Source organism: Trichomonas vaginalis, chromosome V (genome assembly GCF_026262505.1).
Source record: "Trichomonas vaginalis G3 chromosome V, whole genome shotgun sequence".
In the NCBI taxonomy this organism is placed as follows: domain Eukaryota; phylum Parabasalia; order Trichomonadida; family Trichomonadidae; genus Trichomonas; species Trichomonas vaginalis.
This window is the reverse complement of record NC_067207.1, coordinates 15,807,581-15,819,707: the sequence shown is the minus strand read 5'-3', so window position 1 is coordinate 15,819,707 and position 12,127 is coordinate 15,807,581. Positions and strand designations below refer to the sequence as shown.

Below are 12,127 nucleotides of genomic sequence, written 5' to 3'. Positions count from 1 at the left end.
ATCGGCGCGAAGCGCTGATAGAATTAAGACAGTATATATATAAACAGTAACTTTTGACATTATGAATTTATAGTAAATTAGCATCCTATATTTATATTTTTTATGACTTAATTTTGATAGTTTTCGTTCAGAAATTTTAATCATATTTTAAGTAAACATATGTTAGTATTCTTCATTACTTGTTTGGCGCTTTGCGCCAACCAAATAGTGAATAATTCAATTCTTCAAAAAATTATTTAATTTGGCCGAAGGTGGGATGTTTGCCCGAATGGCAAGCGAAGCCACCTGAGGCCCCAAATTATATTTGATTAAATATATATCTTCACACTGCAGATCAATAAATCACATGATATGCTTGTTAATTTATTTTTACAGGAACAGAGCAAAATTTCAAATCAGTGTTAATTTAGTGTGAGAAATCAATTTGTACCACAGTGATCAGCCTTTCACGCTTACAAATTCAAAAATCGTCAGAGCTCATAATTGTTTTGAGTTATTTATCAGTAGTAAACAGTCCTTAGTTAGACAATCATGAATCAAGTTTCCAGATGAAGAAAAAATTATCAAACACTAATAATATTTATTAAAGATTTTCATTTCATGAACAAAAGAAACGTAATTAACATACCCGCTTTAGTTCTGCTATTAAATATTTCAGAAATTTCATCATCAGTTAGAGGTTTTCTAATATTCGTAAGAGAGGCTTCCGACCAGAAAGCCCTCTCAATTTTATGTGATGTTTACACCGAAAGTGAGATTCGTTAAGCGTTTTTCTCGTTGAATATTGAGTTTCCCGGATTTTAAGTTATTCATAAAGCTCCTCTATATTATACCCTATCTACTGATATGATTATTTTTGAAAAATGCACTGAATTTTTTAGGGAAAATACACTTTTGTCTAAAATTTTTGGTTGATGTCCAAGGGAAAAGCAAACCAAACTCATTATGACAAATTGATGGGGATTTTTACAGGATATAATGATGTCTTCAATGCTTTGTACAGGCTGAAAACAAATGACGAAGAAAAATTAAACGCAATTTACAAAAAAATCGAACAAAACCTGATCAACTCTTATCGAATTCCGCCTGGAGAAATTATCAATAAAATATCTCAACTTTCAATTTATAACAACCGCTACATGAAGTCATATTTAGCGATTGCCAAACAAATTGTTGACGAATACCATCTAAATCAGGTCAACAAAATCAACATGGTTTTTAATTACCTTTTCTACAAAGAATACAATATTGTATTGAATGAAAACGGGCAAAAAAGTTTTAACAATTTTGAAGATGCTCATTATTCATCTGATATTCACGAACAAAAAACAATTCACAGATCTATTATGGATGATGACAAAATATCATTTATAAATTTTACAGAAGGAGAAGGATTTGATAAAAATCAAAAATTAAAAAGTGATTTATATCCATATTCAAGAGGAGGTTTTTCGTTACTTGAATTATGTTGTTATCATGGATCTGTTGATTGTTTTAAGTTTTTAATAACGAAATTTCAATCAGAAATCACTCCAAATTGTCTTAGATATTCGTTTTTGGGTGGAAATCAAGCCATTCTGAATGAATGCTTGAAAGTACATAAGCCAGATAATGAATGCATGGAATATGCAATAATATCACACAATATCGATTTTGTTACATTTTTGATGAATGAACACAATATAAAAATTGATATAGAATTGTGCTTTAAATACAATAATCTTCAATCATTTTTAGTTTACTTGGATCAAACAAATGACATCAACACATGTTTTGTTTATTCTCCGAATTTCCATCTTTCATCACTTTTAGAATATTTTATTTCAAATGGTGCAGATATCAATTCTAATGACGAATATGGATGTACCCCTCTTCATTATACAGCCATGAATAATAGTAAAGAAATCGCAGAAATTCTTATTTCAAATGGTGCAGATATCAATGCTGAAGATGAATATGGATGTACCTCTCTTCATTATGCAGCTAGAGATAATAGTAAAGAAACCGCAGAAATTCTTATTTCAAATGGTGCAAATATCAATGCTAAAAACAAAGATGGATCTACCCCTCTTTATATAGCATCCAGGCGTAATTACAAAGAAATAGTAGAAATCTTTAATTTAAACAAGACAAAATAAACAATTTCCTTGTTACCTATAATAAAATTTAAATAAATTTTCTGATGTATCAATGCTTCAAAATAAAACTCAAGAATTATCCCAATAATTCATTATTCTAATCATAATGTTAATAGATTGTATACTATATTATTTAGTTCATAATATGAAAAAGAAATAATAAAATAATACCATGGATTAAGAAGAAGCATCATATTATAGATATAATATGTTTTTTACCAAAGTCCAAGATTTTTAGTAGAAGCAATAATAAAAGTTGAAGGTGCAATAATATTTTCAAGCCTTTTTGCGAGCGCATCGTGATTGAAGTTAGTTTGCATCACATCGCTGCATGAGTTTGCAGTGATGTGATATGTAGCAGCACCACAAAGGATGTATGATGGATAAGAATCAGATACGATCGCTTTAGCTCCAGATTCGAATGAGGAAGAGAAATGAGAAAAGTCTCTCACTCCGCAGTAGTAGATCAAGTTCACAGCGGTCTTCGTGAAAGCAGAGGATCCGACATAGGTTGCTCCTAAGCAGAGTTTAAGGATACGACCAACATCAGAACCGTAGAATGAGAGGTTTCCTATGTGCTGCACCATAGCAGGAACATTAGTAACCATGCTGCAGTTCATGAATGACTTGTCGCCGATGTATACAACCGACGGAGGAATAGTGAAAGAGTTTGAAACAGTTCATGAAGGCGTAATCAGATATCAAGTCGATGTTCTTGTTTATTCTTACGCTCTCGAGAGATTCGCATCCTGAGAATAGACCTTCTGGAATTGAGTAGTATTCCTGACTAGACGATGACGGGATTGACATCAGTTTCTTAGATGTTGACTCGGGATCTCTCTTGATGCGACGAATTCCTATTGACTTAAGATTCGTGCAGTTCTTGAATGCGTAAGATGATAAGTATACATCACACTCGAGGAAGAAAGTCTCTATCTGTGTATCTGCAAATGCATAAGAATCGATTCGAGATATCGTTGTGCCATCTCCGATGTTGAAATACTTCAGTCTGAAAGATGAAAACGCGTTGCTTCCAATAGAGGTGATTGCGAGATTAGGTCTTATGTTAACTGTTGTTATAGAAGGAGCACCTCCGAAGCAAGAAGAAGTTATACTTACGAAAGAGTCAGGGACAGTGTAATTCGTCAGTGATGTGCATCCTGCAAATACTGTCTCACTGATAGTAGACATTTTCGAGTTAGCCTCAACAGATATATTTGTCAGAGAGACGCAGTTCAAAAACGCGTTCGCTCTTATCGTAGTGCAGTTTGCAGGTATGTTGATCGTCGACAGATTTTCGCAGTTTGAGAATATTTTTTCTCCCAGTGCGTTTAGAGCGCAGAATCTTCCGAAAGAGAAAGTAGTCAGCGATGTGCAGTCAGCGAAGATAGACTCATAGTCCAAATCTACCAAAGCGAAGTCAGGGAAAGTGATGATTGCGAGCTTAGTGCATCCTGCAAAAGCACTCTGCTTGACTGTCTCAAGAGACGTGGGAAGGTCGACGCGGTATAGAGATGTGCACGAGTAGAATGTTCCTTCTTCGATAATCCTAAGTTTGCATCCATCCTCGAATGTAAGATTATTCAACTTAGAGCATCCCCAGAATGCGTTAGAACCGATGATGATTATGTTTTTGTATATGAAAGCTGACGTTTTTCCACCAGGGCAGCAGACAAGCTTCTCTTTGTTTATCGTGTAGACGATGCCATCTTTGCTAACATAGTTCTTGTTATCAGTTGAGACGTTTATCGACGTCAGAGATGAGCAGTAACCAACGGATGATGGATCGAATGTTGTCACAGATGCAGGAATCTCGATTGTAGGCAATGATGTACAAGACTTGAAAATTCCTCCTCCAAACACTTTCAAATCAATAAATTTTGAAAATTTAACTGACTTTAACTGAGAACAACCGCTAAATGCATTCACCTGAATAGTTTTTATTGATGATGGAAGTGAAATTGATTCTATTGCAGAGTTTTCAAATGCTAGCTCATCAATATAATTCAGCTTTGACCCTTCTGCTATTGCAAAGTTTGTTAAAGATTTTGTTCCGGAAAAACATCTATCTGTTATTTTTTCAACTGATTTTGGGAGTACAAAATTGTTTAATTTAGGACAATATTGAAATATTTGACTCCGTAAAAAACTTACAGAACAATCAGGATGAAATGTAACAGATTCAAGTGAATTACAATGATAGAACCCTACATAATCAAGTGACTGTAAATTTTTTCCAAAACGAACTTTTGTAATAAGACTTTCTGAAAAACATTCACCGTATATTGTAGTGGGACCCTCTCCAAAGAATTCAATATTTTGTAATTTGGAAGCATAAAAACAGTAATACAAAAGAGTTGTTACAGATGATGGAATATTGATTGATGTGAATGCAGTTGTATAGAAGGCAAAAGATCCGATATATTGTAATCCTTCGTTTAATTTAACATTTGTAAGTTTTGTACAGTTGTTGAAACAATATTCTCCAATCGCAATACAATTAGGATTCAGAGTAACAGAAGTAATGCCTCCAATACATGCAATTGCAGTTACGAATCCTTTAGTGTAGACAATACCGCCATCACAGCCATATTTTGGATTCGATGCTTCAACATTAATCCTCGTCAGTTGAGTGCATGATTGAAAAATAGTCTTCCCAAAACTGGAGAGAGAATAAGGTATAGTGAATGATGTTGTTGATGATGACATGTATACGATTTTCTTTCCATTCTTCGACATAAGCGTTGCTGGATATATAACTTCATATACTGGATTCTCTGGATCAATTTCTATCAATTCTATATTTGATGCACCTGTAAATGCATCAATATCTATTTCAACTAAAGAAGCAGGAATATAAACTCTTGTCAAACTGCCAACTTGATTGAAAATGTATGATGATATATTTACACATTTCGAAGGAAAGCTGAAGTTAACAATATTTGCGCAATAAAATGCTAAATTTCCAATCGATATAAGTTCACTTCCTTCTTCAAATTCAATAGTATTTAATTTTAAATCCGAATAAAATGCTTTGGTTTCAATTGTTTTAACATATTTAGAAACAAAAACATATTCCATGTAAATTATATAATCCCAGCCACTGATAGTCGAAGCTCGACAGCCTTTTCCCATGCAAATTTTTTCGAAATTTGATGTTCTAGCAAAACCATATCCGATTGATGTGATTTTTTGTGGGATATTCAAAGTTTTGATATTTGCACATTCTGTAAATGCATAGGATCCAATAATAGTTGTCTCTGATGAAAAGTCAAATGATGTTTTCTGTGGGGGTAATCTAATAAGGTGATTTTTTCCTTTGAAATATAATGCACCATAATTATCAAGTTCTAAATATTCACTCGCATTAGGAAGATAAAAATTTTTGAATGCATAACAGTAATATGTATCATAACCTGTTATTTGTTGTAAAGTAGATGGAAGATAAATATCTTCTAAAACTGAAAAGTAATAAAATGTACCTTCTTGTAATGCCGTACAGCCTTCTCCAACATGTACGATTTTGACAGAATTCCTGTCGCAGTTTTGTGTTAATTCGGTAGCTGTGAGAGTTCCAGTTCCTTCGACGAATAATGTTGTTTGTTGAGTTCTGAATGAGAAACACGAAGATATTTGAGTTAGATAAAATAATATTTCTTAGTCCTTCATTAATTTTAATGAGGTTTTGTGAAAATTAAGAGTAAATACAATACAATAATCGTCTTTTTATGATTTTTTATTGTTTTTTTTCCATAGTGAAATCTATGAACTGGGCCATAATTCACATGAAGCATTTCATATCAATCCATATTGTTGAACAAAAATGCAAACATAATTGAATTTTATTTAATTAGAATGTGGAAAACGTATTCTACATCAATTGAATACGCCGAGCAATCAATCATTGTAACTTTACAAGGATAAAGGATGTGATTGCCAAAGATGGAGAAAACTATAGTTATGAAATTACGTGCAATCAATGACAATAAAGATCACAATATTGTAAACCTCATTGGAGTTGAAAATGTTGTCCACTATGCAATTAAATCGCTTATAAATATGAAAACACGTGTTGCAGCGACAGAAATAGCGATAGATATTGACACACGACGAAATTTGAAGAATGGATCTTCAAGTAACTGTGTGATCAAGGAGGGATTACAAATAATGGTATAATATGTGATTCATCTTATGGCCATCCGGACGAGCTCCTCAATGGAACCATCACATTAGAAGATTAGAAGGACCTTTACCATCATAATTTCTCATCAGGGGAGTAAATATTGTGCTGGAGAGCCTCGAAAAGAAGTGACAAAATGGAGTAATTTGTTTCTGAACGTAGATAAAAATATGAAGGTATAATTTCTGATTTTGGATGGAAGTTTTCAGAGGAATTGGATTCATAGATATGTCTCTTATAAAAAAGTAATCAGAAGTCATTTACAAAGAGAATAATTTATTCTAAAAGATTTTATTCAGCCTTAGGCTTTTCTGTATTCTGAGGCTGTTCTGCGTTCTGTGGCTTAGCTGGTTTTTGCCTCTTGATTGGATGTGTCTTGTCATATATCATTGCAGCAGACCAGACAATAAATTCGTAAATTGGGAAGAACCAGTAGTTATTTCTCTTGATTGTGATAACTGCGTGTGCAGATCTGTACCACCATGGAGAGATTGAGTTCAACATGGTTGAAATAACCCAGATTCTTCTTGGAATTGTCTTCCAGAATGGTGTTTTCTCGGTAATTGGGAAATGCTTTTCGAAAATCAAGTCAGCGTTTGTTGCCATGAGCATTTCTGGAAGAACCATGTAATATACTGGATGGAAACCATGCCAAAGAGCAGAAGCGGCAAAAACAGCGTTATGAGCGTAAACATAAGGAGCTCCGTTGTCAAGCATTGGATAGAAGAGGTATTTCTTCCAGAAAAGATGGGCGGTGTGGTTCCACTCTTGAATCCAGCGGCCAACAGATGTTGTCTGTAATAATTCTGGAATTGTGCCGTTTGTGACATCCTCGTATGTTGCGAAGCCGCAGCTTCCAAGTCCGAGTTCGTAGTAAGCAGCATCGACGTTAAGCCATGCGCAAAGGTAACGTGTAATGTTTGCGAGAGTAATTAAGAGGGTAACAATTGGTCTGACGTAGAATGGAAGGCTTGTGAACCATTTGCCAGTGTAAACTTCGAATTTTGTGTATGGCATGAGGACGAAATTGACTAAAGCCATGACAATGGAGTGGATCCAGCGACTGCGGGCGAGCTTGCGATCTTTAGAGTCATCCTTGATATGTTCGCTGGTGCCGGCATCGAGGATAACACTGAAGAGCTTGAATTCGATGGCTGGACCAGAATTGCCTCCAAATGGAGTGAAACAGAAAGCTAGCCATTCAAGAAGAGGTGGTCTTTCGAATATGGCCATATCCTCGTGGAATTTCCTCTTGATCTTTTCGCCGGCTTTCATCTTCTTTCCGTAGTAGAGATTGAAAATTGTTCCGAGGACTTTGTGGAACATGATCATTCCGATTGTGGATACTTCGAATTTCCATTGGCCACCAAGGAAAACAATGAGATAAATATGAATCAATGTGTTGAAGAAGCAATCAACGGCAATTGCAATGCCAATGTGCATATTTAATGTAAGCCATGTGCCGAAAGCCATAGCAATAGCAAAAGGAAGCTGTTTTCCGAATAATACTAAGCAGAAAAGCAAACCGGAAACAATATGATAAATACTGGCAACTGTTCTCGATTTTATTTTAGGAAGTAAGTAGCGGGCTTGAGGCCAAAGTGAGAGATCTGTAAAGAATAATATAGCTAGAATACCAAAGTTTTTCCAAATGTACTGAAGGAACTCAATGATATCCATTTTTTATTGAATCCTATTTTATCTTATTTTTTCAATGATGTAAGACCCCTGTAATTTTTTTAAATACGATCGAAAAATTTTACATCACATGGCCAAGGCAACTATACATATATGCAGATTATTCTGCAAGTCACGAAACCTCTCTCCAGAACATATGAATGGCCTTCAAATTAGTCTTGTAATAAACAGAAATTCATCAAAAGTGACAGCTCTCAATTTTTTGACATTTGTAAATTCTAAATTGAATGAGAAAAATGAAATAATACTAAGCATAATACAATATTCTAGATTTAATTATAATTAGGAAAAAGTTAGTTTTGAGAGTACTTTTCATAGGCATATAGAATGAAATCTTCTGAAAAATAATATCACATAAACTCATATTATTTTCTAATATATAACTATTTTATATAAAAATCAAATTCAATGATCTTAAAAGCGAAGGATAAACCTCAAAATTTACGAATATAATGAGTGGGAATATAATGCTTATCTATCATAAAACCATATGAAATATCAATTTTTGCTTTACGCCTAATTTTTGACGACAATTAGCAAAAAATGTTAAATGTTAACACTCAGTCCATTTGAATATGAAAAATAAAATTGACTTTGATTAAATGTTTTTATTTATCATGCAATTCTTCTTGCGACCAAAGATTTGAATAAAAGTTCAAAAAATAAGATAGCTTAAAAAGTAATATACGGTAGTGTTTACTAATAGATGAATAGTATATAAATTCTATTAAAATGGATTTGATCCAAAAAAATATACCCTACGTTCCCAACTTCTGGAAAACGGTTTTTCACCCTTATGATCAGTTTCAGACACTTTGGGAATCTCCCAAACTTTGATATTTTGCATTATGATAGAGAAACGTGTCTTGTTTAACGCACAGTTGTTTTAAAGGCAAATGATGATATCACATGAAATTATCAAATTATCAAATTTTGAAGTACCAGTCCAAAGGGTTAATTAGATCCTACACAGATGTGCGATAGTGAAACATATGTGTTCTTGATTTGAGAAGTCCTACTGATAGAGGTATGAATCTCACAGCTTTGTGTGAGTGTGTCTGACACTTGTATAGAGTGGAATATGCGCCGACATATATTATATAATAACATGTAGTTGATAATTATGAAAAAATAGAATTTGATGCGAATGATATTGAAAGTTGTTTTGTAATTTGATATTTTTCTTATATGTGTTAATTAGTAAATGGCTTGTTTGTTGTGATCGTACTGTGAAAAATGAAAGGTATTTTAAATTAAAAAAATGAGATTTTGAGATATCTCTAGAATTAAGAATTTATTATGTATTTGACTTTTATATAACTATGTGTAAAGGATCTCGATGTCTATATGCTTTAAATAAAATTAAATAAAATGAGATAAAAAATTAAAATGGACAAGAAGATATATGGAAATGTAATTTGTATTGTATTGGTTGTTGGCAAAATGATTTTAATACAGATTTAAGGATTTGGAATGGATTTGAAATTAAATGATTTTTATTCAAGGAATAATAAGATTTTGAACTGGTTTTTATTTTGAGAATGTAAACTCCTTCCATAGGATATGTATTAGAAAGATCAATTTTAAACTTTTTGAAAGAATTGTTTTTTTGTTGAGTGATTTTCTCTCATTTGATAATATATTTAAGTTGGCGTATCTTACGCCCTTCCAAAAATATGTATTAGAAAGATCAATGTCAAACTTTTTGAAAGAATTGTTTTTTTGTTGAGTGATTTTCTCTCATTTGATAATATATTTAAGTTGGCGTATCTTACGCCCTTCCAAATATTTCTTAAAAATTTAAATTTGTCTCATCTCCTACTCTTAATTTAAAAAAATTTCAAAATCCATAATAGTAAACATTTCTTATTTTTATTTAAATCTGAAACAAATAAATTTAAACAATTTCTCTACACACGACGGTTTCGGCGGTTTTCAGAATGGTTGACAACTGAATTCATCAGGATAATGTCGGTTGGGGTGCCCTTCTTGGCCTCCTGAGTACTCACCAAGATACCCCCAGCTCTCGCAAAACACCTCCCATAGGTGAGCATTAACTGATGAAGTTATTGACAACTTTATCTGATTTTTTTCTTTGTTTTTTTGTTAAGATTTCTTAACCAAAGACTCGAAAACAAAACTTCGCTTCAAGTTGCTGTCTTCCCAGTTACTCTGTCGCAATCTTTTGTCTGATTGCGTGCAAAGTTCTGCTCCATGAATTATCAAATATGTACCATTTCAGGAGAGATAACAAGCTCATGCCTCCTGGAATGGCGGATTGTTCAACAATCTTCTTCTGATTGCAGAACTTTCAACCGACAAGAGTGCACAATACACTCTTGTCGGTTGAAAGTTTTGCAATCACATTCTGATTGCAGAAGATTGTCTCATTCTGGGAGACATTCAGAGGCAATGTCTCCCAGAATGAGACACTGTGACCGACAAGAGTGCACAATACACTTAATGTTTTCAAATTTTCAGATTTAAATTTAATCTTTATTTTCATCATCATTTATAGTCTTGTTCCTTTATACAGTTATAATAAATTATCGTCAGATTCTAATATTTAAGATTCTTACTACTCAATTCAATATAATTATGTTAGTCACTCATATTCAGGAGAATAATTTAAAAATCTATAGCTCATATTTTGATAGTTATATATTTAGATGATATATATTGCAATTCCGGTTTCAACACGATCAAATGCCAAACCAAGACAAAATATATATGAATTTTCAAAATATCGATTTACATTAGAATCTATATCTAATTTTATCAATACACAAGTAGTGAATGTTCAATACATCTTTGAGCAACGTGAATAGCACAATTTTATAGGGTTATTAGTTGATTATATAAAATATAAGCCAAATCGAATCTGCTGTATAGTACTTTAGTTTATCATTGAATGTTAAATGTGTTCATATAAATATTTGAGTCAGATATCGCATTTTCTAATTTCAAAATTTATCTCATGAAGTTAGAATTTATTTGATCATACAACATCATGTTAGTCAAACCAGAGTTCAATGGCGATTCTAAAATGGAACAAATGCTTGTTTTATCAAAATGTTAAAATATTAATCTAAAAAACTTAATATCTAACCAAACCATTCTAGAATTATTATATACAGGTATGGGCAATCTAAATGCACACAGAATTCGGAAAATTAAAAAGAATATTTATGAGATTATTAAATCTTATGTAATTCAATGAAAAGTAGATAATATGAATATCCATAGGCTATATATCAACATATGAGTTTTTGGTTTGACCAATACTATACTAATGTGATCAAATTAATCTGATTTCTTAGATTTTCATTTGAAGCATTTGCAGTAGTAGGGGTACCTTTATATATTAACATATTAAAAAATTGCGCTCCGATTCACAGTTTCTTCATGATTTTGAGATTGCATTAGATTTCGCGATGCAGAAAAAAATCACTTTAGATTCCAGTCAAACTCTAAGTATAAGCATGTCTCTATATGTAGAAACTGTCTGCGCTATTTATTTCCCGGCTCAAAAAACCACGGTGTCTGTGTGAGGAAAATACCCATTTTAGGACCCTGGGTAGGGGGTCATGAAAATTTTCCAAGAGTTGGAAATATAGGGTATAAAATTTGATCATAAATAAAATCGTTTTAAATTACTTCTTCATTTAAATTATAACAATTATTTTTGGTTTTATATTTTTTTGGATCAAATCCATTTTAATAGAATTTATATACTATTCATCTATTAGTAAACACTACCGTATATTACTTTTTAAGCTATCTTATTTTTTGAACTTTTATTCAAATCTTTGGTCGCAAGAAGAATTGCATGATAAATAAAAACATTTAATCAAAGTCAATTTTATTTTTCATATTCAAATGGACTGAGTGTTAACATTTAACATTTTTTGCTAATTGTCGTCAAAAATTAGGCGTAAAGCAAAAATTGATATTTCATATGGTTTTATGATAGATAAGCATTATATTCCCACTCATTATATTCGTAAATTTTGAGGTTTATCCTTCGCTTTTAAGATCATTGAATTTGATTTTTATATAAAATAGTTATATATTAGAAAATAATATGAGTTTATGTGATATTATTTTTCAG

The 12,127-nt window shown here is 32.3% G+C and overlaps 3 protein-coding genes across 3 annotated transcripts, besides 2 other annotated features; 1 reads left to right on the top strand and 2 right to left on the bottom strand.

Moving 5' to 3' along the window:
• Window positions 1-914: 914 nt before the first annotated feature.
• TVAGG3_0343930 (spectrin binding) lies at window positions 915-2,138 on the top strand (the record flags this gene model as incomplete). The annotated part of the gene is made up of 1 exon (XM_001323156.1): window positions 915-2,138. One exon carries the CDS (start codon window positions 915-917, stop codon window positions 2,136-2,138), a length of 1,224 nt encoding a protein of 407 aa, XP_001323191.1.
• A 597-nt stretch (window positions 2,139-2,735) lies between these two features.
• TVAGG3_0343920 (leucine-rich repeats (6 copies)-containing protein) lies at window positions 2,736-5,273 on the bottom strand (the record flags this gene model as incomplete). The annotated part of the gene is made up of 1 exon (XM_001323157.1): window positions 2,736-5,273. One exon carries the CDS (start codon window positions 5,271-5,273, stop codon window positions 2,736-2,738), a length of 2,538 nt encoding a protein of 845 aa, XP_001323192.1.
• A 1,303-nt stretch (window positions 5,274-6,576) lies between these two features.
• TVAGG3_0343910 (1-acylglycerophosphocholine O-acyltransferase) lies at window positions 6,577-8,031 on the bottom strand (the record flags this gene model as incomplete). The annotated part of the gene is made up of 1 exon (XM_001323158.1): window positions 6,610-7,998. One exon carries the CDS (start codon window positions 7,996-7,998, stop codon window positions 6,610-6,612), a length of 1,389 nt encoding a protein of 462 aa, XP_001323193.1.
• A 146-nt stretch (window positions 8,032-8,177) lies between these two features.
• Window positions 8,178-8,214: a mobile genetic element.
• Window positions 8,178-8,214: a terminal%2Cinverted (terminal inverted repeat of Banshee-A3 transposon ID:TVAGG3_0343900).
• Window positions 8,215-12,127: the final 3,913 nt, after the last annotated feature.